Source organism: Guyanagaster necrorhizus, assembly GCF_019112545.1.
Source record: "Guyanagaster necrorhizus MCA 3950 unplaced genomic scaffold BT62scaffold_31, whole genome shotgun sequence".
Classification (NCBI taxonomy): Eukaryota; Fungi; Basidiomycota; class Agaricomycetes; order Agaricales; family Physalacriaceae; genus Guyanagaster; species Guyanagaster necrorhizus.
Window position 1 is genome coordinate 411,802 of NW_025064910.1, and position 24,281 is coordinate 436,082.

Genomic DNA, 24,281 nt, shown 5'->3' on the forward strand with positions numbered 1-24,281 from the left:
ATTCGTCAGAGAATCGTTGGCCTGGATGTTCAAAAAAGATCAGGCGGTATCTTCTGCATGAGTCGGCATGACGCCGGCAAAGGACTCGACTTCGTCATGACATAGAAGATACAGCTGCCGAGCTCAGCTGAGGAATCCACGACATTTGCACCAGAAATACACCGATTATATTCGGAAAAAGGCATTCGATATTGACAGTAGACTTCAGAAACCTCAGATATATCGAGTGGTGATGGACAGATATCTGCCGTCAAGCGATGCCTACTCAGCAGAGGCGGATTGAAGAGAGAAATCAAAGCACGAGCTTTATGAAAGCGGCTAGGAACCCATTGACGCATCTTTGCTCCAGAGAAACAACAGAGAATTGGGTACAGGGATATTCCAGCCGTCCCGCTCACGTTCCTCACAGTAATGGAGGGGATAATGTAGAAAAAGGATTCGCTGAGCTTTGAAGGATAGCCAGGCAACGAAGGTCCTTTATATAGGCCTCCCCTGGCGACAGTAGTACTTATCCTGTACTTGGGGAGACAGCTTGAAGAATGATCGTGGTTGATTGGCTGACGGCTGCCCAATCAGAGCATGAGCACGTGAGCCAAAATCTTCCCTCACGCCATTCGATTTCGAAAATAAAAGTGGGGTGGTTTTCACTTTAAGGTTTCATCCAGTCCACCATGTCCTTCAACACAACGGCGGCTCCGTCATCGTTTGCCTCTGTCTATGCCGACACCGATCTCCAGTCACTGAACTGGTTCGAACAGCAATGGGTCGCCTGGTATGTTTGGATTGGGAACCCAATTATTGCAACGGGATTGATGAGCTTTTTGTTGCACGAGGTACTCCTTTTTCTCAGCTTTACCACCAACAACTGAATAGATGTATAGATTGTCTATTTCGGCCGTTGTATACCCTGGATTATCATGGATGCGATACCATATTTCCGCCAGTGGAAGCTCCAGCCCAATAAGATACCGACTGCTTTGGACCAATGGGAATGCACCAAGATGGTCTTGTTCTCACATTTCACTATCGAGCTGCCGACGGTCCGTGAAAAGTCTATTTCCTGGCGAGATTACACTGACTGAGCCTAGATCTGGCTATTCCACCCATTGGCCGAGTCCATTGGAATGTCGACCTACCAGGTTCCTTTCCCATCTTGGAAGACCATAGCACCCCAAGTTATGTTCTTCTTCTGGTTCGAGGATCTCTTCCACTGGTGTGGTGAGTTTCAGCACTGCGATCGCTACATTCACCACTCACACGTTTCTTAGCCCACCGTGCGCTTCACTACGGTTTCCTCTACAAGTACATTCACAAAATCCACCACAAGTACTCTGCGCCATTCGGTCTAGCAGCTGAATATGCTCACCCAGCTGAAGTCCTCATTCTTGGTACCGGTACACTCGCTGGACCCTTGCTCTACTGCTTCTTTACCCAGAACTTCCACATCCTCACTATGTACATTTGGATCACTCTCCGTCTTTTCCAAGCGGTTGATGCACACAGTGGTTATGGTGAGTAATCTGCGCCGCGGGATAGGTGATTTTACACTAAGATGACTGCTAGATTTCCCATGGTCGCTCCAACACATCCTCCCATTCTGGTCTGGTGCCGAACACCATGACTTTCATCACATGTCCTTCACCAACAACTTCTCGACCTCGTTCCGCTGGTGGGACAGACTCTTTGGCACGGATACGAACTACCTGAAACATCGTGAACGTGTTCGGGCTGCGCACGCAGCGAATAAGAATGCGACACGTGAGGAGCGTCTCGAGATCGAGCGCAAGCTGATGGAGGAGGTCGAGGCTGAAGGTCTTGCTGCTGAGGCTGAGGTCGAGCGGAGCGTTAAATCAAAAGCAGAGTAGGGGCATAATATTAATTGGATTTTGTTAACATATATACTTAATACGCCGTGCTTGACGCCACAAAACAACGTCGGGGACTTTGGACTCTCAGGTTCCCAGCCGCGCCGTAACCTGGTGTTCATGATGGAATTAAAGAGCGAAGTTTACTACCATCGAAACCGGAGAGAACTTGGTACTTCTCTTTCTTTCCATTCAAGAAACATTTTACACAGGGGAGGGAGGCCCTACCGATCTGTTATTCTGCAGAAAAAAGTATGAGCAGTTTAAACAATTAAATTATGCACTCAAAGGCAAAATGGTAACCCGGACCGTAACTCCCACGGCCCGTCGTCACGGTGCTCCATCCAAGCTTTCTCAGCGAGGATCATGGACAACAACTCTAGCATTGAACAGGAACTGTTTGAACTGCATGTTGGCATTACTACTGCTGCCAACAATTTCCATCGCTGTATCAATGGATGCGAAGCATTTTCCCCGCTTATATCGTTATCCTATCTTCCCGCCATCTCGTTCAGGACGTTAGGACTGCCTTCGATGGCCAATTTTGACGCAATTCAGGTGCGTGCAAATCAATATAAGTGGTCGAATTCATGTCCAAATAACGGCACAATACAGATGCATTCACCCCACAAGCCCTCTAAGGATATCGTCATTGGAAGCACTTGCGGGAAAGCAGGACGACCAGCGATCTTGCCTTCAGAAATATACGACTTGATTTTTCATCACTTGGATCGATTCGAACTTCCAGCAGTAGCTCTTGGCAGCAAATCCTTCCATTCTATCGCAACTCGCGTCTTGTACCCTACCATCATCCTTAAGAAGCCCATCGAATCAATCCATTGTCTCCATACCATTACAAGTAACGTATACTTAGCGTCCTTGGTGCGCACATTCAAAGTAGACTGGTCCGATTTCAAGTCACCCACCTCGAACTTTTACGCGCTCGCTCAAAGAGCTTTACGTAACCTCACCAACCTCAGCGCCCTGACCCTTGAGCTTCCCCGCCGACCTCCATGGATCCTTGACGACTGTTCTTTCCGTCTGAAAGAGTTTTCTTCGTCCTACCCATGGAAGGACAGGCTCGCATGGTTCATCGAATCCCAGCCCACGCTTACGGTCTTGACGCTCCATGGCCTTGACACCCTTTCTGTGACTGCATTCGAGGGTGGCATGTTCAGACCACAGCTTTCTATTGGTGTAAATGGGTTGGATGCAGCGGCCGTCCCCAACCTTACGTCGTTACATGCCATTCACGCGACCCCCGAGCTGCTGTCGATGTTTCTCCTTGGGCGGCCTGTACGGACGTGCTCTGTGCCTGTCTATCCCGACTCGGCTCTTGAGATGCTGGATGCGCTCATGACGACGTCGGTGACGATAGAGAAACTGAGCTTGATGAGCTTTGATCCTGAAGCACCTGGATATTTATTCATGGAGGTAGGGAAGCGGTTCCCACAGTTAAAGGCTCTGCACGTCCTCCTGCTAAGGGCAGATTATACGGAGGTTAGTATCTGTTAGTATCTCTTGTTTTTCCTTCACCAACTCATGTGAGTGACCATCTGACGCAGGAGATACTAGACGGAATATCGCCATCATTGAGGGTATTCAAGCAACTAGAGGTTAGGAATACGACATCTGAGATTTTCATTATGCTCATTGCCTTATTTATTTCAGTATCTTACATTCATGGCACAGGTACCATTGAGTGGATCTGCCAAGTGCGAGCACAAGATCGCTACTCAATGGCATTTGCACTGCCCGTCTCTGAAGACGATCATTTTGCCGGAAGGGAAGATGTGGTTTAAGACCTCGTAAAACACCCTGAGAACGTGGAGACTCAATACGGATGCATAATTTGGCTTTTTTTTCCCTACATGCCTGACAGTGTGCCGAGCAACAACAGCAGCGTGATGACCTCCTACCCGAGTATGCCGATACCTGCTTCGAATCACCCAGAACCACGACATTCAGTTCCGCGCCTGTCCTCCTGAATCACCAGAACCACGGGTACTTTCAATTACTGACTCAGACCGCAGTACGAGCATTCACACTCCAGCACTGCCGCCCCAAAGTGTGAGAGGTATGTTGCGAGTATGGTCAGATGCTGCAGTAATCTTTGACCGTCGTGTGAGCCTCAACTCCTTTCTCGTGAGCCTTCTGACCAGCATTATCCGTACAATTGGCTCATCATTCAGCAGCATTTGCTTATAAGGAGGCATTTTTGCCTTGGCATACATACATACACCTTACTCCCACGAGAACAATGCATCCTTTTACAACGCTCCTCGCACTGGCTGTACCTCTTCTCGCCGGGGCTCAAAATACAGTATACTGTTCACTCTTTTCTTTTCGTAACAATGACAGAGCATCCAACAGGTTATACAAGTCGGCGGCACTACGACAGAAGCCGGTGGTATCTTCCAATTCATCCCTGCCAACGTCACTGTCTCCCAGGGAGACGTTGTTACCTTCAACTTTTCCGGGAAGTCAGTGTCTCGTCTCCTCCATTCTATGCCCACGCCTCTGACGAATTAAACATTAGCCCAGGCAACCACTCGATCACTCAATCTAGTTTGACGAACCCATGCACGCCTCTGAGCGACGGTTTTGATTCGGGTTGGGTTTTCATCTCGGGCGAGACGCCAACTCCGCAATGGAACCTCACTATTACCAATGCCTCCGTCCGTATGTGATTTTTTCTCCTCTCACGCGTGTTCATACGCTGATTGATGATCAACCCAGCTATCTGGTTCTATTGCAAACAGCTCGTGCCAAGCCCACATTGCAAAGTAGGAATGGTTGGAGCCATCAATGCACCTATGTCGGGAAACGCGACGTTTGATGTGTTCCTCAGTAATGCGAAGGCGTTCTCTGGGACGCCGGGCGTACGTCTTTGATTTCCTTTTCCGTTCGTTGTATCATTAATGCCTTTGGTGTTATAGCAAGAGGTCGGTGCGTTGGTAGGACTGGATGCATCCGCCTCTGCAGCCCCGGGACCCATCCCTAGTGGAGCATCGTTGTTTGGTTCGCCGGCCGCGAGTGTTACTGCTACTGCGACTGGAGCTGGAGCTAGTGCTAGTGCTAGCGGTGGCACTAGTTCGTCGAGCAGTGCAGCAGGGGCAGGGGCATCTAGTGCAGCGCTAGGTCTTCGTGCGTCTGGGTTGTGGGCGGGCGTTGCGATGATTATGGGTGCTGCATTAACCTGAACATCATGACTAGAGCATTGGTTCTCACTGAAGACTTTTGGTACAGTAATCGGTTAAATGGTTGTAGAGCTGTTTTTCGTATTTCTTTCTGTAGTATATTTCTTCTCTAGTTATCAGACTCTCGAATGTTGCTTCTATATTTACAACGAGACCTTTTGAATAATCTCCCCTTCGCTTAACTCGTCTGACCCAACCTTAGAGAAGCAATATCGTTCTCCATCCGCCTTCTTCCCTTCGACGTCCTTTCGCACAATTTCCCATTGTTTCCCGCCTTCAACTTTCCTGAACTTCAGCCTCTCCTCCCCGGCACTTAGGACATCTCCGAACTCTACGTCCAGATGCACGAAATCTGTGATTTGAACATGGGGCTCAAATAATTTCAAAAGGGTCTGATTCTCGTCGCCTGCGATCCACTCTTCGTGCGCTGGGACACTTTGCCATCCTGAGTTCAAATATAATGTTTTGCCTGAGCTCTCCGTGTAGAAACACACGGGAAACCCAGACCAAGTGGCTTGGTTTGTACGTAGACGCAAAAGAAGGTCGCGCAAAGAAGATTGCGAGGAAAAGTCTGGTGAGCCGAATTGTAGTTCTGCAAATTCTGTAACGCGTACTATATATGATGATGACGTCACTAACATTGCTCTAAAGGAGGTTCCTCAACGCCCTTCTCCTTCCGTCACTGCATTCCTCATCCAGGTCCACATCCGTCGTAGTATGGTCTACCCCCTACAGAAAAGAGAGGGAATTTCTGCGCGCTTGCCTATGTTCACGAGCGTTATGGCCCGTCTTATTGCTCCTCCATCAGGCAGGGGCTTGCGCGAAGCTACGGTTCTCAGGCTCATGCGGCCCCAAAGCGCACTAAACGAGGAGATTTAATAGTACATCGCGTCATGCTCCGCAAGCACGTCGACGGGAATAATATCCGTGCCTTTACGCCAAGTGTGCGGGGGGAATGAGTCTTGGATGCTTACGGCACGTAAGTACTTATGCAGCTTTGAGCGGCAACTCCGTGGGCTTGTCTTCGGAAAAATTATGGTCAGACAACGACAAAGTCGCTGCTGACAGCCTGCCAGTGTATGAATACCGTTAGCTGTTTCACACGCATGATTCTTGGGGCGTATTCAGTAACAGTTTCATAATATTATCAAGGAACGGGTTTGCTAGACCTTCGAATTTTTGTCAAAGAAGGACCATGGATCCAGTAGTGGCTACATCGAACTACCAGTCGGGTATTAGACGCTGAGGTGTATCACTAACGTACGCAACTGCCACCGGAGCAGAACATGGAGTTATTTGATACGCGGTCTTCGTAGAAAGTCGTAAGGTATACGGGGCCGCACAGTTCAAGGAAAGGAAGGGCTCCGAGGATTCGCTGCTCGTAGTGATATCAACCCCAAGTGCTGATGGTCTCCCGAGAAACTGTTCCCTCATGAGTATAAATACACATTCAGGCGCTGTTGAGCACGAGAATCGGACAGTTGTCGTCAAGTCTGTAGGATGGCAGAAATGTATAGGAATGCCGCCCATCGTGCATTACGGGAGTATCTCTTTGATGAGAGAGCAGCCACTACGAGAACCAGAACAGACAGATAGTCCGTGAACAAAGGGAATGGCCATATACGAAGCATTAGAACACATGATTTGGGGAGGGTGGCAAATCACTTCGCGAAGAGAAGTCAGAAATGCACAGTGGCAGGAAAATTCGGGAGGCATAGTTCTGTAGGGGTGACCAGAAAAGAACTGGATGATATGGAGAGATCAAGAAGGACATCTCGATCGGAAGCCAGAACGACAAAGGTCTTGAATTTTACGAAACGGCGGAGAAGATATCATGGCGAAGTCAAGCATAGTTCTAAAGCGGTTTTTGAAGTCATCTTATCTGTCTTTAAAACCGGAGCTTAGCGTCCTGACTTGGCCCTGGCGCAGGGAGGGAGGAGGACGAAATTGTCAGGTTGCATGTGGACAGCGGCCAGATTCGTGATCAGCGTTTCTTTCTTTCATTGAACGATATCGATAGCCATATGGACGCCACAAACCCTTTCTGATCAATCCAGCCAATCATTGATCACCATCCACACTATGGTCTGGTTCAGGTACGAGGGCGGCTGCGAGGTTGCGTACTTACTACTCAATTCAACGCTTGGGAGCCTGGACGATCCGACACTCGTGAGTCGTCAAAGGGCCCTCAGGACCAACATTCGGAGCCTACATTCGAGCCTCGGATGGATATTGCTTGATTGTACCTTCTCCATACGTTAAGGACATGCTATACTTGTACTTTTCCTTTCGTGCAGTCCACACAAGAAGCGATCTGAAGGCGTCCGAAGTACGTTTTCGCTCTGATGATGGTCTAGCTTCCGAGTGTGGAGTCCCGAACTTGAATTTGTTATCCACTTCAACTCCGTTTGTTCTGAAGAAATAATCTGGCGAGGCTAAGGGGACTAGTCCAGAATGTGAAGTTCGTTGGAGACATACCTGCTGGACAATCCACCATACTGTCGGAGATAAGGAGTCATTTAAATAGGACTAGCGTTAAGGCTGTCCGGCCTCGGAGGAGCATATGTCCTGCGGTGTGCGCAAATTCACATTCCGCTGTGATATCATGCACCAGTGATTGAGTATAATCTTATTCCCCAACGTTAAGGCCTGCCAATGATCTTGATGGGTGGGTCCATCAGGACTGCGTGATAGATTACCAGTGGGAAAAGTGCGAAGATCGACTTGATGTGAACAAGTGTCAACGGTAAAAAAATCCCCCGCGTGCGTCGTAGATGCTAAGAAGAGACCATTTTAATTGATGCGGAGCGGACTCGCCGATTAGCCGGATGCAAATCGGAACCATGTGGGCTGTATGGAACTCTTCAAAGACCAGTAAAAAAGTGATGTAGTCCTTATCGCCCCCTTTACTATTTCAACTGTGCCCTACCGGCGGTACCTTCACCTTCCTTTCTACCGTATCCTTTGTACATGATGGTTCACTTTTTGGATCTCCTCAATGCTCAGGCAAGCTTGTTGCTATGTTTCATGCGCATGACAATTTACTGTTTGTTGCCTAGGTCGCGGATTCATTTGTTGGACGATGGTTCAAGCTAGAGGGATCAGGACATCCCAGAGAACGTATTGGTTCACGGTTCACAGTATGTTTTCACTTTCCTACCTCTTTGCCCGACTTTAACATACATATCTTACAGACTGAGATCCGAGCAGGTCTAACAACATGGGTACGTTACATTCCGTCCAGTTCCCCCGATGATTTTCGACCCTAGTACTCACTGTATATCTGTCAGGCTGCTATGGCTTACATCGTACATTTTTCCAATGATATTCCTTCTGCCGTCGCTAAGGAAGGGCCCTTTCCAGATATCCGTAAACGCTTCCATCCTCTCAGATTCTGGGGGAACCTGCGAGTGTACCACCTCCGACTCCTGCGCGAACGACGCGGCCTATGCCACCTGTGTTAATGAGGTTCGGAATGATTTGATTACCTCGACGGCCGCCATTTCGGCGTTGTCCTCCTTCCTCATGGGTCTTCTGGCAAACCTTCCCGTCGGAATGGCCCCTGGACTCGGTTTGAACGCATACGTACGTTTGTCTTCGGGTAATTTTGCTATGACTTTCCCCGGCTGAACCTCTCCGACAGTTTACATATTCGGTTGTGGGATACCATGGTTCTGGAATAATAACGTATAGGGAGGCCCTGGCCGCGGTATTTCTGGAAGGGTGAGGACACTTGAAATTGTTTCATTCGTCCTCTTGTTGACGTACGAAAGATGGGTTTTCTTCATTCTTTCCCTTCTGGGTTTGCGGCAATGGTTGGTGCGAATCATGCCTCAGTCATTGGTTCTCGCCGTTGGCGCTGGTATAGGTTTATACATTGCGTGCGTCTCATTTACCCCCCCCGCCTGTCGAAGTGTGTATCAATTGACATGCCATTTTTGCTGTCTAGCTTCATTGGACTGAGTAAGTGCCGTCTGTGATGTGATATGAGTGCTCGTGCTAATCAGATCCACCGTGGCACAGGTTCTTCCGGACTGTTCGTCATCGGGGGTGACACCACTGACTACGTGGGTCTGGGCGGGTGTAAGTCGGAAAATTTCGTTGAAGGCATGGACAATTACTGTGAGAGTGGCGTATTGCAGAGCCCCACCATGTGGTTGGGTATCTTCCTCGGGGGGTGCGTGTTCGCTAGAAATTCCGTGGATCATTATTAACATGTGGTTTATGGCAGAATTTTCACTGTCCTACTCATGATGTACCGTATTCGTGGAGCGATCCTCATTGGAATCTTCTTGGTTTCAATCATTTCTTGGCCAAGACCTACCTCTGTCACTTATTTCCCCTACACGGATTCCGGAGACCAGCTTTTTGAATTCTTCAAAAAAGTGGTCACATTCCACAAGTTGGAGAAGATCGGCAATGCGATTGATGTAAGTTTTATCTGTGTTGTTTCAACACATGACTAATACGACTTCCAACAGTATAACTATGGGTAGGAGAGATTTTCGTATATGGTACAGCAGGTGACTAATGATTTGGGATCAACAGGAATGGCCAGGTGTGGTATGCGCTCATCACCTTTCTCTATGTTGATATTTTGGGTATGTTATACTCGTCCATCTGTGGTTCCTTATTGACACGACGCGGCGCCACCAGACACGACCGGTACCCTTTACTCTATGGCCAAATTTGCCGGTCTGCGAGACCCCGTCACCCTTGACTTTGAGGGGTCTACTATCGCCTACTGCGTAGATGCATTCTGCATCAGCATGGGGGCTCTCATGGGCACGAGTCCGGTTACAGCGTACATTGAGAGCGCAACCGGTATCAGTGGTACGTGCCTCGGTTGTGCTCGCAGGTAAAATCAGGCTCTGATGCGTGTTGCATAGACGGTGGGAAGACAGGCCTGACTGCCATCACGGTGGGTCTAGGATTCTTCGTATCCGTGTTCTTTGCCCCGATCTTCGCGTCTATTCCTGGTTGGGCGACGGGTGGGGCGCTGGTGATTGTTGGGTCGTTGATGATTCGAAAGTGGGTGCTTTTGATGATGCTACAGATGGTAAGCTGATGGTTTTCAGTGTCCGCGAAATCAACTGGGACTACATCGGTGATGCTGTCCCTGCATTCCTTACGCTTTTGGTTATACCCTTGTCGTACAAGTGCGTTGTTTCGGTTTGCCCTGTCTGTCGTACTTAACCCCTCCTAGTATCGCGTACGGAGTCATCGCAGGCGTGTGTTCGTACCTGCTCCTTAACGGGATCCCGTGGATCATTGGCAAGATCAGTGGTGGACGCATTCTCCCACCGACTATCGATGCAGCGGAGGAGTGGGTCGTCCCACCTGGTGGAATTATCCCGCCTTGGATGTGCGTTCTCTCTTACTACCATTTTTTTTTTTGAACTGACATGGCTGGGCAGACGCAAACTAATTGGCAAACCTTTGGTGATAGACGAGCTCGCAATGGAGGAGAGGCATACCCGATCATCGGTGGATACCGCGTCCCAAGACCATGTTGTCGCGTCGACAAAAGTCAGCGTGGAAAAGTGAAAATTGTGTATAGGATCTGTGGCGTTTATATTTTTCAGTTATTCTTTCTTTTGTTGTCTTTATTATCTGTGTAGTAAACTGCTATACCATCTAACCATCAACTGTACTACTTCTCACTTAAATCGTGTCTGGATGATAAGAAAACGTCGTCCAGCTAGCACGTACTGCATTTCCAGTATTCGCCCAAACGTCTCCTCGGGCTGAGCAGCGAACAGTGAAGGAATATTTATTGGCTGTAAACAATGGTTAGACCTCGGAATAAATGTACCCGTTACAACCATGATAAATGACATAAATTAGATATAAATTTGAATTCACCTCAACGACAACTTCCCACCAAATTTCTTCCGTGCAACAACGTCCATCTCTTCCTTGACATTCCTGAACATCTGCCACCACGCTTCTGCAACAGCCCGCCTAGTACGCGTCTCTTCTGAATCGTGCTCATGAGCTTCAAACGTCTCATGTTCAAAATCCCGCCAATTCCTTCTCAGCAGCACAAGCCACCACTTAACAATTGCGATAGCCTTTTCAACTCCTACTCCCGACGCTGTGTCACAGTCCACACTCCGCACCAAAAACTTGGAGAAGAACTCCACGTCCTTCTTATTTGGAGGACGTTTGGTGAACCGCGTCACCCAGGCCTCGAGGATGTTCTGTATATCATCTGCCTCTGTGAAACAGAGCTTCTCACCCTTCTCCTTCCCACGCTGTCTCAAAACAGGCACTTCTGGATACTTTGCCTGCGGCGGAGGTGCACGATAAATCCCGTCGAGCGAGTATAGCCTCTTACGCGGCCTCAAACTCTTGTGTTCATCAGAAACTTCGGGTATCCCTCCCTCCTGCTTCAACAGCCTCGCCCTCGTCAGTTGCTCTCTCTGCACATTTTTTGGCAGCGCGAAAAACACCTCTGGATCGATGTCAAAATTCCGCAAGTCATCATCCGTCATGCGAAACCTGGCTGTCGTCCCCATACCCATACGCTTTCCAAAAAAGCTAGTTCTCTTCTTGTTGGAAGAGTACACCGGGAGATTGCGAGGGGCGAGCTGTTGGGTGATATGCCTAACATTGACATTGGGCCGCTGGGGGAGAAGCGAGGGCACCGGGATAGTTCTAGCACGAGAACCGAGAAAAGGCACGTACACCGTAGGATATCTACGTGGAGGAAGAGGAGGAGGGACAAATGGAGACTCGGAACGACGCTTGTATTCCTGGTCCAGCTCTCCTCGGATGTCCTCTGGAAGAGCATCATAAACCGACTGGTCTAATTGGGAGAATGAAGGCAGGTCCCAGGATGGGACAGAGGCTCTAGTCTCTTGTGGTGGAGGTTCCACCGGGGGCGGCTGTTCGACGGGGCGAGGCGGATCTCTCTTAGAATTACTCTCAACTAGGAAAGGTAAGGTCTTTTGACCAGGATTGACGGCAGCATCTTTCGACTCGAGTTTTTGAATCTGAATTCCAATTCCGCGTAGCTCCTTCGGGTCGAAGTTAAGTGACTTTAGCATTCGCCAGGCGTGATCACCGATGACATTCTCATCATTGGTCGCACGACCGGACGGGTCCGCAAGAGGGCCCTGTTTATTGAAAACGTCGCAAGCGCCGTGTCCGAGAAACTGGGGAAATCATCGATAAATACTTTGTGTTCATAAGCAATACGAAGCTTACTTTGGGAGGCTCTACGGGAGCATGAGGGTCCCGTTTCATTATTTTGAGGGTCATGGAACGACCCAACATACTGACATCGTTAAGACGCTTCGTTACCTCCACGGCCATCTGGCGGATAAAGGTTTCTGCCTGTTCATTATTCTCAAATCGGATGCCATAGTTAATCTCGCATGACACCGATTTTCTGGCCTTGTCGGACTCCAATTTCTTGTCATCCACACCCCGAATGGCATTATAGAGCGTTTCTCCGGTACCTTTTCCTAGCACGTCGCACAATGCAACTTTGCTTTTCGTCACTAATTCACCAAGGGTGCTAACGCCGAATTTGTCAACGACTTTTTGCTTCGCTGAAGAACCAAATCCGTGAAGAGAGGATATATCCAGCGAGGCTATGAACTCTGCGACATCATGTTGCAGCAAGTGGTAAGATCCAGCGGGTTTGGCTCGACGGGTAGCGAGTCGGGCGAGAAGTATGTTGTATGAAATCCCAATACTGATTTCGCATCCCGTAGACTTCTTCACTTCAGCACGAATAGTCTCCGCAAGCTCCTTCGCCGGGTCAACCACGCCCTTTGCCTTGGCTCTTAAGCGATTAACGATACTCGTCACGTCGATCAAGGCTTCGTCAACTGATACCGCTTGAAGGTCATCAGCATGAGTCATCAAGACAGTGTAGAAGCGCAAAGAAAATTGCTTGTACCTGCTAAAAGTCAATACAGTGATACCCGCACAGTACACTGATCTTACAATTCGAATTCATAGGGGATTGTGATGATCGTTGGACATAGTTTGCGCGCTTGTTGTAAGCTCATCCCATTCTTGATCCCAAAATCTCGTGCTTCATAGCTACAGCTCGCAATTTCGCTGGTGCTAGAACCACCTCCTTGGTCTCCTTGAGAGTGACAAACGACCACAGGCTTCCCTCGGAGCTGTGAGCGGTTTATCAACCCGGCAGACACAAAGAAGCAGTCAAAATCACAGTGCATGATGACTCGTTCCTCCAGCTCGGCCCTCCCCTTGCCTTTCTTTGAGGGGGATCTGATAACAAACTCGGCACCCCGCATGCTTACACCACCGGTGGTCTCAGGATCTTCTTCCAAGCCTACTTTTGTTGCGTTGCCAGATTCTGCACGTTCTTGAGCCTCCTTTACGAGATTCTTGAGCTCTGCTTTCCAGGTGGATAGGTGATGAAGTCGCGAGTTCTTATAGTATCCTTCAATGAAATCCGGTGCAACTGATGTATGCGCATTTCGCCATCCTGGTCGAGCCATGGCACGCTCAGCCAGAGGATTGGATGTATGGGAGGCATAATAGGGAAGGTTGAGTGTAGACGTGTTTGCTTCAGTTTTAGACAAGGTAGGAAGAGGCCGCGAGACTGTCGGAAGTAGCTGCTGATTTGTCTTTGGCCCTTGTGTGCCATCCAATCGCTCAGATGCGGAGAACACGTAATCTTGCCAGGGAAGAAGGATGCCTTGTTCGGCACTTTTCACTATCCAGTTCGGTTGCACAACCTTCATATTCTTAAACTCGCGAAGCTTGGCAGGAGTAAGGGAACATGTTAAGATGTGCGTACTGAAACAATAGTAAGTTGCAGCGCACAAAATTCGTCCTGTGGACATACACAATAGATTTCTTGTCGAGATATGGCTGGAAAACTCCACCGTGCTTGACAATCAGTTGCCGGAGTTCCTGTACAGATGGCTGCGTCCACCCATTAATCTAGCTTCTGCTCAGCCGAGGAAAGAGGGAGTATGCTAGCTACTCACGTAAATCGCCAATCCCTTGAAGATGCAACCAACGTTGGATTCAAACTCCGAGTTCTGGATCTGCAGCTTTGCTCGTTTCCTGTGCATATATTCCCCAAAATCTCCAAAATGTGACGGTCCGTATATTGCGTCGTCATCCTGTCCGGCGCGACGGCGCTTCGTAGGCAACGTCTTCGCCGAAGATCCATCGCCCTCATCGATGTCGGACAGAGAGCCATCGTCAGATCTGCGCTTCAAACAAGGTTGAGTCAGCGGCGGAGGTTCGAATGGGTCATCTCCCGAGTCTTTGTGTTGGATCCCCTGCTCGTCGTCTGAAGACGACAAGTATCGTCTCTTTAGGCAAGGCTGGGATAACGGTAGCGCTCCATAATCATCGTCAGATTCTAGCTCATCGTTGTTTGGTGATTTCCGCTCGATGTCTCCAGGGAGTACTGTTTCTTCTAATGCTTGGAGAAATGAAGGGTCATCTTCGGAAAAGTAGTCAGAAGAACAGCTCCCTGAAGAGGCAAGGGGTGCCATGGATCAGCATGAAGGTCGTGGTAAAGTGCATAAGTCAGGTAACCCTAACCCGAGGCCACACACCACTCACTGTCAACGCGAAGCACGTGGTCGTGTTCTTTTAAGTTCCAATTCCCGCATCATACAGAGCCCAATGTGGCCCAACTTGCCAAGTATTAGTTCATGAAGTTACATTTTTTTTCTTATACACATATATATACAGGCGTTAATGTGATTATGCGATACCAGCCTCAACGTCCTTCTTAAACTGTCGCACAATAGGCTCCATACCGCCCTCGTCGACGATGAAGCCGAGACTCAGAGGATACGTGTTATCAAACTTGGCTGGCCAAGAGGAGACAATACGTCTGTTAATGGGGTCATCCTTAAACGTAATGAGCTTCAAGGCATCCTTGCCAGCAACCTTCTCCAAAGCCTCTAGTTCCTGTCGCACGGTCGCTGTGAACCCAGGCAGATAGACCACACGGGTATGTTTCAAGAACTTTTCTGCAGGGACATGCTTTGCCTGGACAAAGTTCTTGATGGTAGTCTCGGGGCTAGCAAGCCAGGCGGCGAGTTCGAGCTCTGGAGAATCGAAGGAGTTGCCAACAGGGCATATGGCTTCGACCCCTTTCAATGGCTCTCGGATGATCCCTGAGATATGATAATAAGCTCTCGCAATTAGCATTGACAACATGTAGATACCTGAAATAAAGGCAGAGGTCGCTGCGGACGGAACACCGGGTCGGACGACAATGGTAGGAAGACGCATGATGCGGCCGTCAACAAATCCTCGTCTCGAAAACTCGTTGACAAGAAGTTCTGAAGTTAGCTTGCCCATTCCGTAAGCACCTTCCGGTGTTGCGATGGTATCAGGCGTCACGACATCAGGCTGGTAATTTATTTGAGCAACGGGGGGCTATACCACGATGATCCACATACCAGGGGCCCACCGTAGACAGCAAGAGACGAAGTGAAGATGAATTTTATAGGAGCGGACCGGTCGGTCCCGTATTTACGGGCCGCTTGGAGCATCAGTCGTATCGAGTCGATGTTCACCTGTCCGTCGTATATCAGTGGAGAGCTCGTGGTCGACACAGAGTGCACGCACCTTCAAACCAAGGTCAAAGTTGTCTTCCGACCCACGGGACATGATGCCGTGCAGACAGTACACTGTATCCGGAATACCCAACTCTGTCTGGTATAGGTTCTCGATTTCATCAGGGTTCGTCAAATCGGCCTTGATGGTAACGGCTTTAGCTCCTGCAGGGCCCTTGGGTTCCACGATGTCGGCAAGGATGAAACTGACGTCGGGTGTCTGAGGGTCAGCGATGAGAGCTCCAGAGAGCTAATGATACACCACAGTCAGGAGCCTCGACCTGAATATCAATTACTTCACGCACCAAGCCGCCCAGCCAACCGGCTGCTCCTGTTATCAAGACGGTGTTCTTCGACATGGTGAGATACAGATGATATTCCGAAGGCCAGAAAAGGTCGCGAAATTCTTCGCAAAGGACCTGGGAATAAGGGGCGGCTGAAATTCCGATTCGAAGACGAGGTCTGCCAGCCCTTTATACGAAACGCTACACCGAAGCATCGTGCAGAAGAAGGATAAAATGCATCCGTGCCGGAATGCGGAGACGCATCTATTCTTCCTGATTTTATCCCGATCTGTCCAACATGCCGGCCCAGATTTTGCCGGCACGGATGAATGGAAAGATATGTTCCCGACGCCCCTATCCATGGGTTCTTATTGGCGGTCATCTGGTCACGACATCCCTGGCGTGCCACAGCCGAGAGGTTGACTGTTCGTCTTGTTTGTGTTTGAGGACTAGTACTAGTAGTATTTATCGTTATAAACCTTGAAGACAGGCACCTTATGTACCCGTAAAGCAGCATTAAATATGGATGACAATATTGAAGCCTGGAAGTCGTTTCCATGCGTGGTCGAAACTGACGCTGGGAAGCAGCCTCCGTTAGATATTATATGATCTGTGTACCCACCCTGAAGCGATGAGTGCTTTGCTATTGACTCTGTCTTTTATCCGTTCCGTCGCATAGATCATTCGGTGCCCAATTTTATCTCTGAAGTCGATATTTATTACCGATGATCAAAGACAATGAGGTAATATTGGTAACAGCGTTTATTAGAGAGTAGGGTACGTTTACTTCTTTAAAGGTGCATTAGGTTTCGACGCTTTTGACTTGGAAGACAAGGCTTTCACGTCACTTCTTTTGGATGCGGCATCTGTAGAGACACTGGGCTTAGGCGTAGGATTTCTATCCTTCAGGGAATTTGCCTTTAGCATCGGATTCTCCTTGGACGTGCTACTGCGTTTGACGGCTGCGGTCGTAGAAAGCTTCCTGGGTTTCGGGAAATTTGTCTTTGGAGCGTCACTGGACTTGACAGCATCATCGGACTTGGATGCGTCGCTGGGAGATACACCACTTGATTTCATTGTGTCCTTGGATTCGGACGCGTCACTTTCAGACTGCAGGATTCTACCAAAACCCAGCCCGGCAATATCACCATGCATGATCTCCTCGTCGCCGATGTTCTCCAATCGAACCAGCTCCCTACGAACATACGTCACCACATCGAGCATAAGTTCGGGATATTTGACGTATTTATCCACCTCGGAGGGTGTATAATCGTGGACGCCAGACCCATCATCGCGGTGTGCTTCCTTCTCGAAGTCAATTTTCTCGACATTCTCTACCAAGCCCCCGACGAGATTGACGGTGCGACGGTACGGGGCTGGAGCATCGGGGTTATTTGGATCGGGAAAAGCGATGCCTGCCGCTCCACGCGCACCAAGCAAGTTCCGCCATACAGCAGCCGCCAACTCCATATCACCCTTAACTAGGGCATAGTCGAGAGACATCCACATTCCTGTCCATTGTTCCTTGAAGATTTTCATCTGCCGAGATACCAATCGCTCCGGCGCGGCTCTGCGCCGTATGATCTTGCCATCAGGTCCCGTGGTAGGTGCATTGGGGTTGGTATAGAAAGACGACTCAAATGTGTAGGGCTCTGTAGGTTTCGAAGGAGGTTGAAGTACGGCACGGATCCGGTCTTCGATGTCAAGGAAGAAGTGGTCGACGAGACCCTGTACATATTCTTTTCCGTGGGGAGATGGCAGGGCGCGGAAACGGACGGCGAGCATCCAAGTGTGAAGGTTGGCGACAGTGAACCACGACTGGAATGTGGGTGGCAAATCACACTCTAGAAGAAATCAATACATCTGCCAACTAAAAAAAGTTAAGACATGCCTTGATGCCAGAATCCGATTTCTGCATCTGGCGCAGCCGCACATAGCATCGCATACAACGGAAACGTCCTTCTTCCTGCCAGCTGCTTCGGAGTCCCATACCCCAGCAGATTGACAAATTTCATGAACCACCAGCGGGCCGTGGGTGAGGACTCGACTTTTCGTGTCAGCCAGCTTTTCTTGTGCTCCAGATGTATATCACTACATGAAGACACGGGTTTTGGAGGGTTGAATGATGATGACGGCGTTCCTCGCAGTGTTTCCTTCTTTTTGGTTGATAAATAGCGCGCATTTCGGAAGAGAAGCCGTCTACATGTGCATAAATGTCGAAGATGCTGGTGGTGAAAGTGGTTCATTTTTGAGGAGTGGTGGTAGCGAAGACCAGACCACAGCGGTAGTTTAAATGGAAGGGACGAATCTAGTGAATGGCTTCAAACAAACTGGGTAGAAAAAACTGCGAACAGGAATGGAAAGATAGCCACAGTGCCCTTCTATATATGACGGCCAAAAACAATTTCAATGTGGCCTTATGGTCTAGTAGCATGATTCCTCGTTTGGGTTGAACCTCGAGGAGGTCCTGGGTTCAATTCCCAGTGAGGCCCTTTTGGTCGATGTGATATAAAGGTTTGGAATTTGAAAATTCAACAACAAATTCATATATAATTTTGATGTCCTGGACAACCAAACCTCCAGGGTGCCTACGAACATGTGTAACTCGGTCCTTGTAGTTTGAATCTTGGCCGTTTTTTGTTGCCGACTTGTCCGAGGGCCAAAGGTGCCTTTAAATCCCCCAAACATTACACTGTTTCAGTCTATGTGACCGATACCAACATATTCTCTTTCGTAGTTGGCCAATCTTAGCATCTTCATTGATCTTCATCTCTTTCCTGTCAGTGCGGCTGGGAACCTATTTGATAGGTGCATAATCAATAGACTCTTTGTGCTAAGCGTCGCTTGTAACGTTGACAAGCACAATATTAATGTCCGAGTCCATTCTCGAAACATGACAACACGCAGAGAAGCTTGTACATGATATTATATATTGGGTGAGTTTCTGGGTATTCCAGACCTCCATTTCTCCAAGTACTGTCTGTGATCCGCCTCCTCCTTGGCACGTCTTTCCTGTGCTGCCTTCGAGTTACCCCAGAAAAATAGCATAACATCATGCTCATCCCAGATGTCCTGAGCCTCTGATTCTACAGCCGTCGCTGCACTAGTCCCCCCTTCATTCCTTCCTCCTGCCTGCTCCATTCCAGCTCCAGCTCCCTCTCGCTCTTCCTCCCGCCTCCGCTTCTCACGCTTCTTGATACTGACACTACGAACATGTTTTGCCTTCGATGGCCCCATTGGCGCCGGGGTAGGTACCAATGGGCGGTTAGGCTGGTGATATTGGATGAGAACAGCAACGTTCTTGCCCCAATTCTTCACGGCAGCGGCTCCATACCTATAATGTAGCAAGAGTCGGGCAGGCTTTTGTCGACGGTTTGCAAAAGTGGCATCATTGTTGTCAGGAGTTCGTTCCCGAGCAAATGTGCTTGGAGTAGTAATCCACTGAAGTGTATATCGAGAATTACGCGGGTAACTGACATCGTCTGCTAGCCGACGCTGGTGGCGATCAGGGATATCGGTGGTTTTCAGGATAGGATTTGGAGTCTGATGTGAATGAGAAAAGATAAGAAGGAAAAAGAAAAGCAGACGAACGACAAGCACGGCAACCTTCTGTTGGTCAAAGAAATGGACATGAATATCAGCAGCGGCATAAAAACCGTTGCGAATATCATTGATGCTGCGCAATGAACTCAGATCCTCTTCGGTTGGCCGGTTCTCGATGATGAGTTGTATCCACTGTAGGAAAAACCAAATTAAGTGGCATGGAAGGGAACAATGCGTGGACATGCCTCGTCGCCTCGTGCATAAGGAATAATATGCATCCCAACCCCTTCATCAATGCCGGTCCACACACATCGACCATCGCGTTTTAATACCTTCTCACGAAAGTTTTCGCGGGTAGCTGTAGTTGCGGAGTACGTATGGGTTCGCTGTTTGATGACCTCGGGGTCAACTGCGTGAGAGAGGATGTTTCCACCAGGCACATCGTATCGGTAGACTCCCCGATCCACCAGCTCGCCATCCAATTCTACCGCATCCCCAGTCTCATCAACCAGGGTCCCAATAACGCCTAGGACACACCAGCCAATATACCGAAGATATTTTAACGGGTATAGACAGACCGTCGTTGCGATTTGCATAGGAACTTCCAAGTAAAACGAATCTTGAGGCAACAAAACTAGCTGAACAAAGCCTGGAGGTGGTGCGGGGCGAGGCATGTGGACGATGGTGGTGGTCGGAACCAAGTCCCACCACGGATCACGATTCACTAAGAGCTAGTAATACTTTCTCACGCACCGTTTATATGCAGGTTGGCAGGTATCCTATATCACTACACACTAGTTCATGGGCGATACCAGCCGAGAACAATGCAACCATAGTCTCAAAAAGGCCACCGCTGCTTTATTGTTCCTGTTCCGATCCGCGCCCCTCTTGATTCCTTTGTTCTGCTTGCTATAATATATAAAACAGACAGGGCACCATCCCTTCCCTCCACCAACGCACAAACAATGTCTATATCCAAGTTAGATTTCGCCGAACTAACCGACAAGACCCTTATTTCAGACTATGTCGCCGTGAGTCTCGTCTCTTCGACCTCGTTTATTTTCTCTAATCTCTATCTGCCAGGCTCATAATATACCTCACACCGTCGCATTCCATAGGGACACCTTTGATTCGTATAATCTGCCTGCAATCACGAAGCGTCTCTTCCCCGCAACATCCAATCCTGTTCCGATTCCATTACTTGCCAATCATGTTTGGGTAGCACAACTCGACGGAAACTGGAGACTTGAGCGGTACTCCACCGCCGAGACATTTCCTGACCCGCCTGAAGGTGATGTCGACGACGATGATTCGGTTCCCACGTTGAACTATTACCCGCCTGATGGCCTTCCAGTCAACTCTAGCGTTGACCTGCCCGACGAGGCCCGCAAGCTAGAAGATGGGAGGTCAGAGGTTCACAGCGCGCTGGCGGAGCTGAGGACGGCGGTCTCAAAAGCCGCCCTCCTATACACGCAGGCCAGCCTAGCTCTAGAAGAGGAGAGCGCGAAGACTGCGTCGCTCATGACGTTTGTTACAAGCATCTGTGGGAAGGCGCACGTGGAGAAGATCATGCGGATAGTGAATTTGGTAGATACCAATGATGATGCTAGCGATCAAGAGAGTGGCGGCGAGTCTGGTGGCAACATCAAAAGTAGCAATAATTTCACGCAGAAAAAGATCTAGCCTTCTCCGTAAGTACTTGTTCGCTATGTATATCTCTGCTTCATTTCATGATTTGCATCAAGGTGGCGAGCTGGGATAAATAAGGCGCAGTTTGGAGATCTGGATCGGGCGTGTGTTTCTTCTTCATACCTTCACATAACCTTGTCTAATGGACAACAGGACAAAGATGAAGGGAGCCTCAGACACTTTGATAGAGGACGTGTACGCGGTACTGATGCCTCCTCCAAAGTATGTCATTCGCTCTGTCGTGTCCACGGTGATAAATGTCAACAGTTTCCTTCCCCGTAGGACCACCAATGATGTAGGACAATCTGACGCGTCAGATGCTTCGACTTCGACAGCAAAATCTCCTCGAACGCGCCCCCGTTCCTCTGAAGACGAAGACGCGTGTACCAGTCCCAAGCAGGTCAAAACCAGTGTCGAAGAAGGAGGTCGTGCAGAAGCACAAATCGAGTCTTCCCGCGCCGCCGCATTGCAAAGACAGAACCGTCCCCGAATCGGAGAAGACTCTTGATGACATACATAAATACTAGTCTCAAACGCCAAATTATTGAGACGAAGAACCGTTGAACGCTGGTACGTCCGACAGTCCTCGTTTTCCAGTCAATCTCTTAATTCCAATTTTCTTCCCAAACAGGCCCTCAAGAATCTCGAAGACCAAGAAATGTATCCCCCCTGCGAAGCCCACAGTCCCGTAGCTCCTCTCCCACAGGCATCAGACAATTCTAATTCCGATCCCGAGGACTGCAACTCGGGTTCAGATTTGGACTCATCAAGCCCCCGAGATCATGGAACAAGGTCTTCGAGAACGGAGTCTCTGCTGCGATAGTGTGGCGCACCAACCCCCCTCCTCCTCCTCCTCCTCTGCAGCTCCGGCCGAGGAGTCCGTCTCTGTGGGAAGGCTAATTTGCATGCCGACCCAACCTCCTATCCGCTGTCATCCTCATCAGGCTCAGGTCTTAACGCAGACAGGCAGACTTCCCCAGGCAATTTATATGGGATAAGTATCTACGAGCGAGAAGACAGGACGCCAACTCCTTCGCTTAGACAGCAGCTCAGCTGAATATCCGTCAATCATCGAGAATTTTTTCGACATGAACTCGTTCTATGAGAAGGAGCCCCACTCCACGTTCTCCCTGTACTCAGAGAAGAAGACATTGGAACATTTATCGGCTCACAATGTGGATCGTAAGCGCGTTTATGACATACATTTAACAGACGGGGATATCAGCGGTGGTAGTTTGCTCCGATGATGCTTCATCGAGCCTTAATTTACATTCACATCAGTCAAACTGTGACGAGGTCGAAGCGAAGAGGCACTGACAGGATATTCGACGGTGACTCCAACTCTCCTTCTGCGCGTGTTCCATCTAGGGATACATGACACGCTCCGGAAATGGTTCGTGATACGTATGCAGCAACCCGAAAGCACAGCGGGTACTTACGCGACGATCTGACTCCAGTAGCTGTGTGGCTCGAACTCGTAGGGAAATTCACCTCCAAAATCGGCATCCAGATGTGATACCGGGATGAGTTCCGGAAGTCTAGTTCTTTGCCGGCGTCATGCCGACTCATGCAGAAGATACCGCCTGATCTTTTTTGAACATCCAGGCCAACGATTCTCTGACGAATGTCCGTTACCGCTGGTTAAATCTCCGCCAATTACTTTGGGATAAAATAATAATTCGGGCTCCAAGGTCGATCTCAGACACGTAACTATGACTGCCATGATGGGGGGCGGACAGCAACGACGAACAAGACTCAGAAATATCATGACCATCTTTGATCCTATCTTTCTGAATCCGTTCAACAGATGACACCTTGGACCTGCAAAGTCAACATTGAGTTGTTCATTTCTCATTACTATGATCCCTTGTTGCATTAATCGCGCAAGGTAGAAACGTAGGCCGTTGGAACCTCGGTCCAGTCTTGAATCGAAAGTTGAGTTCTATATAACACGAGAACCTGTAAGAGAAACATAGTTGTTGTTCACAAATGTCCCTTCCCCCAGATCTCACCGACGATGACATTCATGCCATCTTTGAAAGTTTAGACGTGTATCTTAACACCACGATACTACAGGCGCTCACACATAGTGAGTTTCATAGTCCCCGAAGTCAATCCTTTGATATCTGAGCCTGTATAGGACTCTACACCGGTATCCTGATTGTCACGTTCTGGAGTATCTGTATGTTCTCTCCCATTACTCTCTGAGCTATACCTTACCACTCTCCGGTCATAGTTAGATCTACAAAAAACTCCACCGTTGGAAGATGCATCATGGTCCTCGCTATCTCTTCCCTCTACGTTCTCGCCTCCGTTGCGCTAGGCGAGGTTTGGGCATTCACGCACCACGCATTCATTGATGAAGGTCAAAACTGCTATACCGTATACTCGGAATTGAATGGATTTAGTCCAATGTCGACCCAAGCAACGTTAGCAGCTGGTATCACTTCTTGTATCAGTACAGTTATTGCTGATTCCTCGCTGGTTGGTAGCAAAAACAATCCGTCTTTCATAAGATCACTGATCATTGCTCCGATTTACGTTTATCAGATCTGGCGGTGTTGGATCCTCTGGGGGCGTCGATGGCTCGTCGTTATCATCCCCATCCTTTGTACCATTCTAGGCACGGGTAATGTTGTTTAAATTCGATCATTATTAAAAGTAAATCTTTCCGCAGTGCTCAAAGCCATCGAGTCATACACACTTGCTTCGAAAGCACTGATGATCTTTCGATTATAGTGGCGGTGTTATTGATTGGATGATGTCCTACCTTGCGTTTACGCTCACCACGACACTTTGGTGCACCATCTTCCTACTGTACCGCATTATGAGTGTTGCAGGGACCAGCCATGGACCAGGAATACGCTCCTACCGCGGAGTTCTTGAAGCGCTTGTTGAATCAGCGACCCTCTACGCCATTGCACTGATCATCGACATGGTATTCGTGGCTTGTAACCTGGTGAACGGCTACTATGTCGACGTTTTGACCGCTGCTATAAAGGTCTGTCTACTGGAATATGGAAGATGACAATTGAAATGTACTTACAGGGAATTGCACCGACGCTTCTGGTCGGACGCGTCGCAGCGGGACATGCACGACCAGATGACTCGGCGCAAGAGAGTACT

The 24,281-nt window shown here is 49.0% G+C and overlaps 13 protein-coding genes and 1 non-coding gene across 14 annotated transcripts; 9 read left to right on the forward strand and 5 right to left on the reverse strand.

Annotated features, from left to right (window-relative positions):
* Positions 1–597: 597 nt before the first annotated feature.
* Positions 598–2,013, forward strand: BT62DRAFT_936346 (C-4 methyl sterol oxidase). Its single transcript, XM_043187110.1, has 5 exons — positions 598–833; positions 882–1,040; positions 1,089–1,218; positions 1,269–1,511; positions 1,564–2,013. Exons 1-5 carry the CDS (start codon positions 672–674, stop codon positions 1,863–1,865), a joined length of 996 nt encoding a protein of 331 aa, XP_043035729.1. The 5' UTR covers positions 598–671; the 3' UTR covers positions 1,866–2,013.
* Positions 2,014–2,480: 467 nt separating this feature from the next.
* Positions 2,481–3,677, forward strand: BT62DRAFT_906464 (uncharacterized protein; the record flags this gene model as incomplete). The annotated part of the gene is made up of 3 exons (XM_043183638.1): positions 2,481–3,365; positions 3,431–3,481; positions 3,537–3,677. The coding sequence occupies 3 exons, from the start codon at positions 2,481–2,483 to the stop codon at positions 3,675–3,677; spliced, it is 1,077 nt and encodes a 358-aa protein (XP_043035730.1).
* Positions 3,678–3,878: 201 nt separating this feature from the next.
* BT62DRAFT_451709 (uncharacterized protein) lies at positions 3,879–5,138 on the forward strand. Its single transcript, XM_043180945.1, has 6 exons — positions 3,879–4,010; positions 4,058–4,188; positions 4,239–4,348; positions 4,405–4,547; positions 4,605–4,747; positions 4,805–5,138. Exons 2-6 carry the CDS (start codon positions 4,126–4,128, stop codon positions 5,066–5,068), a joined length of 723 nt encoding a protein of 240 aa, XP_043035731.1. The 5' UTR covers positions 3,879–4,010; positions 4,058–4,125; the 3' UTR covers positions 5,069–5,138.
* On the reverse strand, positions 4,801–5,996 carry BT62DRAFT_451803 (uncharacterized protein). The gene has a single exon (XM_043180946.1). The coding sequence runs from the start codon at positions 5,704–5,706 to the stop codon at positions 5,209–5,211; it is 498 nt and encodes a 165-aa protein (XP_043035732.1). The 5' UTR covers positions 5,707–5,996; the 3' UTR covers positions 4,801–5,208.
* Positions 5,997–7,992: 1,996 nt separating this feature from the next.
* On the forward strand, positions 7,993–10,890 carry BT62DRAFT_936350 (uncharacterized protein). Its single transcript, XM_043187111.1, has 17 exons — positions 7,993–8,071; positions 8,125–8,205; positions 8,260–8,289; positions 8,356–8,373; positions 8,429–8,650; positions 8,709–8,788; positions 8,839–8,946; positions 9,015–9,028; positions 9,089–9,242; positions 9,297–9,495; positions 9,547–9,557; positions 9,614–9,666; positions 9,722–9,898; positions 9,955–10,096; positions 10,144–10,224; positions 10,272–10,430; positions 10,483–10,890. The coding sequence occupies exons 1-17, from the start codon at positions 8,039–8,041 to the stop codon at positions 10,610–10,612; spliced, it is 1,692 nt and encodes a 563-aa protein (XP_043035733.1). The 5' UTR covers positions 7,993–8,038; the 3' UTR covers positions 10,613–10,890.
* Positions 10,891–10,926: 36 nt separating this feature from the next.
* Positions 10,927–14,600, reverse strand: BT62DRAFT_996782 (DNA repair protein; the record flags this gene model as incomplete). The annotated part of the gene is made up of 5 exons (XM_043190609.1): positions 14,044–14,600; positions 13,899–13,996; positions 13,025–13,849; positions 12,278–12,977; positions 10,927–12,225 (listed from the first exon to the last, which is right to left on the reverse strand). The coding sequence occupies exons 1-5, from the start codon at positions 14,560–14,562 to the stop codon at positions 10,927–10,929; spliced, it is 3,441 nt and encodes a 1,146-aa protein (XP_043035734.1). The 5' UTR covers positions 14,563–14,600.
* Positions 14,601–14,713: 113 nt separating this feature from the next.
* On the reverse strand, positions 14,714–16,166 carry BT62DRAFT_974027 (NAD(P)-binding protein). The gene is made up of 5 exons (XM_043189143.1): positions 15,945–16,166; positions 15,653–15,889; positions 15,484–15,600; positions 15,247–15,433; positions 14,714–15,195 (listed from the first exon to the last, which is right to left on the reverse strand). Exons 1-5 carry the CDS (start codon positions 15,996–15,998, stop codon positions 14,777–14,779), a joined length of 1,014 nt encoding a protein of 337 aa, XP_043035735.1. The 5' UTR covers positions 15,999–16,166; the 3' UTR covers positions 14,714–14,776.
* A 465-nt stretch (positions 16,167–16,631) lies between these two features.
* Positions 16,632–18,243, reverse strand: BT62DRAFT_996784 (uncharacterized protein). The gene is made up of 2 exons (XM_043190610.1): positions 17,815–18,243; positions 16,632–17,767 (listed from the first exon to the last, which is right to left on the reverse strand). Exons 1-2 carry the CDS (start codon positions 18,167–18,169, stop codon positions 16,707–16,709), a joined length of 1,416 nt encoding a protein of 471 aa, XP_043035736.1. The 5' UTR covers positions 18,170–18,243; the 3' UTR covers positions 16,632–16,706.
* A 93-nt stretch (positions 18,244–18,336) lies between these two features.
* Positions 18,337–18,415, forward strand: BT62DRAFT_t156. Its single transcript has one exon. It is a non-coding gene; the product is annotated as a tRNA-Pro (tRNA).
* A 297-nt stretch (positions 18,416–18,712) lies between these two features.
* Positions 18,713–20,168, reverse strand: BT62DRAFT_955169 (uncharacterized protein). The gene is made up of 3 exons (XM_043188329.1): positions 19,697–20,168; positions 19,515–19,658; positions 18,713–19,466 (listed from the first exon to the last, which is right to left on the reverse strand). The coding sequence occupies exons 1-3, from the start codon at positions 20,138–20,140 to the stop codon at positions 18,849–18,851; spliced, it is 1,206 nt and encodes a 401-aa protein (XP_043035737.1). The 5' UTR covers positions 20,141–20,168; the 3' UTR covers positions 18,713–18,848.
* Positions 20,169–20,431: 263 nt separating this feature from the next.
* On the forward strand, positions 20,432–21,149 carry BT62DRAFT_1010774 (uncharacterized protein; the record flags this gene model as incomplete). The annotated part of the gene is made up of 2 exons (XM_043177686.1): positions 20,432–20,497; positions 20,550–21,149. 2 exons carry the CDS (start codon positions 20,432–20,434, stop codon positions 21,147–21,149), a joined length of 666 nt encoding a protein of 221 aa, XP_043035738.1.
* Positions 21,150–21,332: 183 nt separating this feature from the next.
* Positions 21,333–21,840, forward strand: BT62DRAFT_451986 (uncharacterized protein). The gene is made up of 3 exons (XM_043180947.1): positions 21,333–21,377; positions 21,438–21,725; positions 21,787–21,840. Exon 2 carries the CDS (start codon positions 21,473–21,475, stop codon positions 21,680–21,682), a length of 210 nt encoding a protein of 69 aa, XP_043035739.1. The 5' UTR covers positions 21,333–21,377; positions 21,438–21,472; the 3' UTR covers positions 21,683–21,725; positions 21,787–21,840.
* Positions 21,841–22,996: 1,156 nt separating this feature from the next.
* On the forward strand, positions 22,997–24,281 carry BT62DRAFT_996787 (uncharacterized protein). Its single transcript, XM_043190611.1, has 6 exons — positions 22,997–23,244; positions 23,296–23,337; positions 23,392–23,639; positions 23,706–23,781; positions 23,830–24,156; positions 24,204–24,281. The coding sequence occupies exons 1-5, from the start codon at positions 23,145–23,147 to the stop codon at positions 23,892–23,894; spliced, it is 531 nt and encodes a 176-aa protein (XP_043035740.1). The 5' UTR covers positions 22,997–23,144; the 3' UTR covers positions 23,895–24,156; positions 24,204–24,281.
* Positions 23,436–24,281, forward strand: BT62DRAFT_936359 (uncharacterized protein; the record flags this gene model as incomplete). Its single annotated transcript, XM_043187112.1, has 4 exons — positions 23,436–23,639; positions 23,706–23,784; positions 23,833–24,156; positions 24,204–24,281. Coding segments are annotated over exons 3-4 (318 nt in total), but the record flags the coding sequence as incomplete, so codon positions are not given.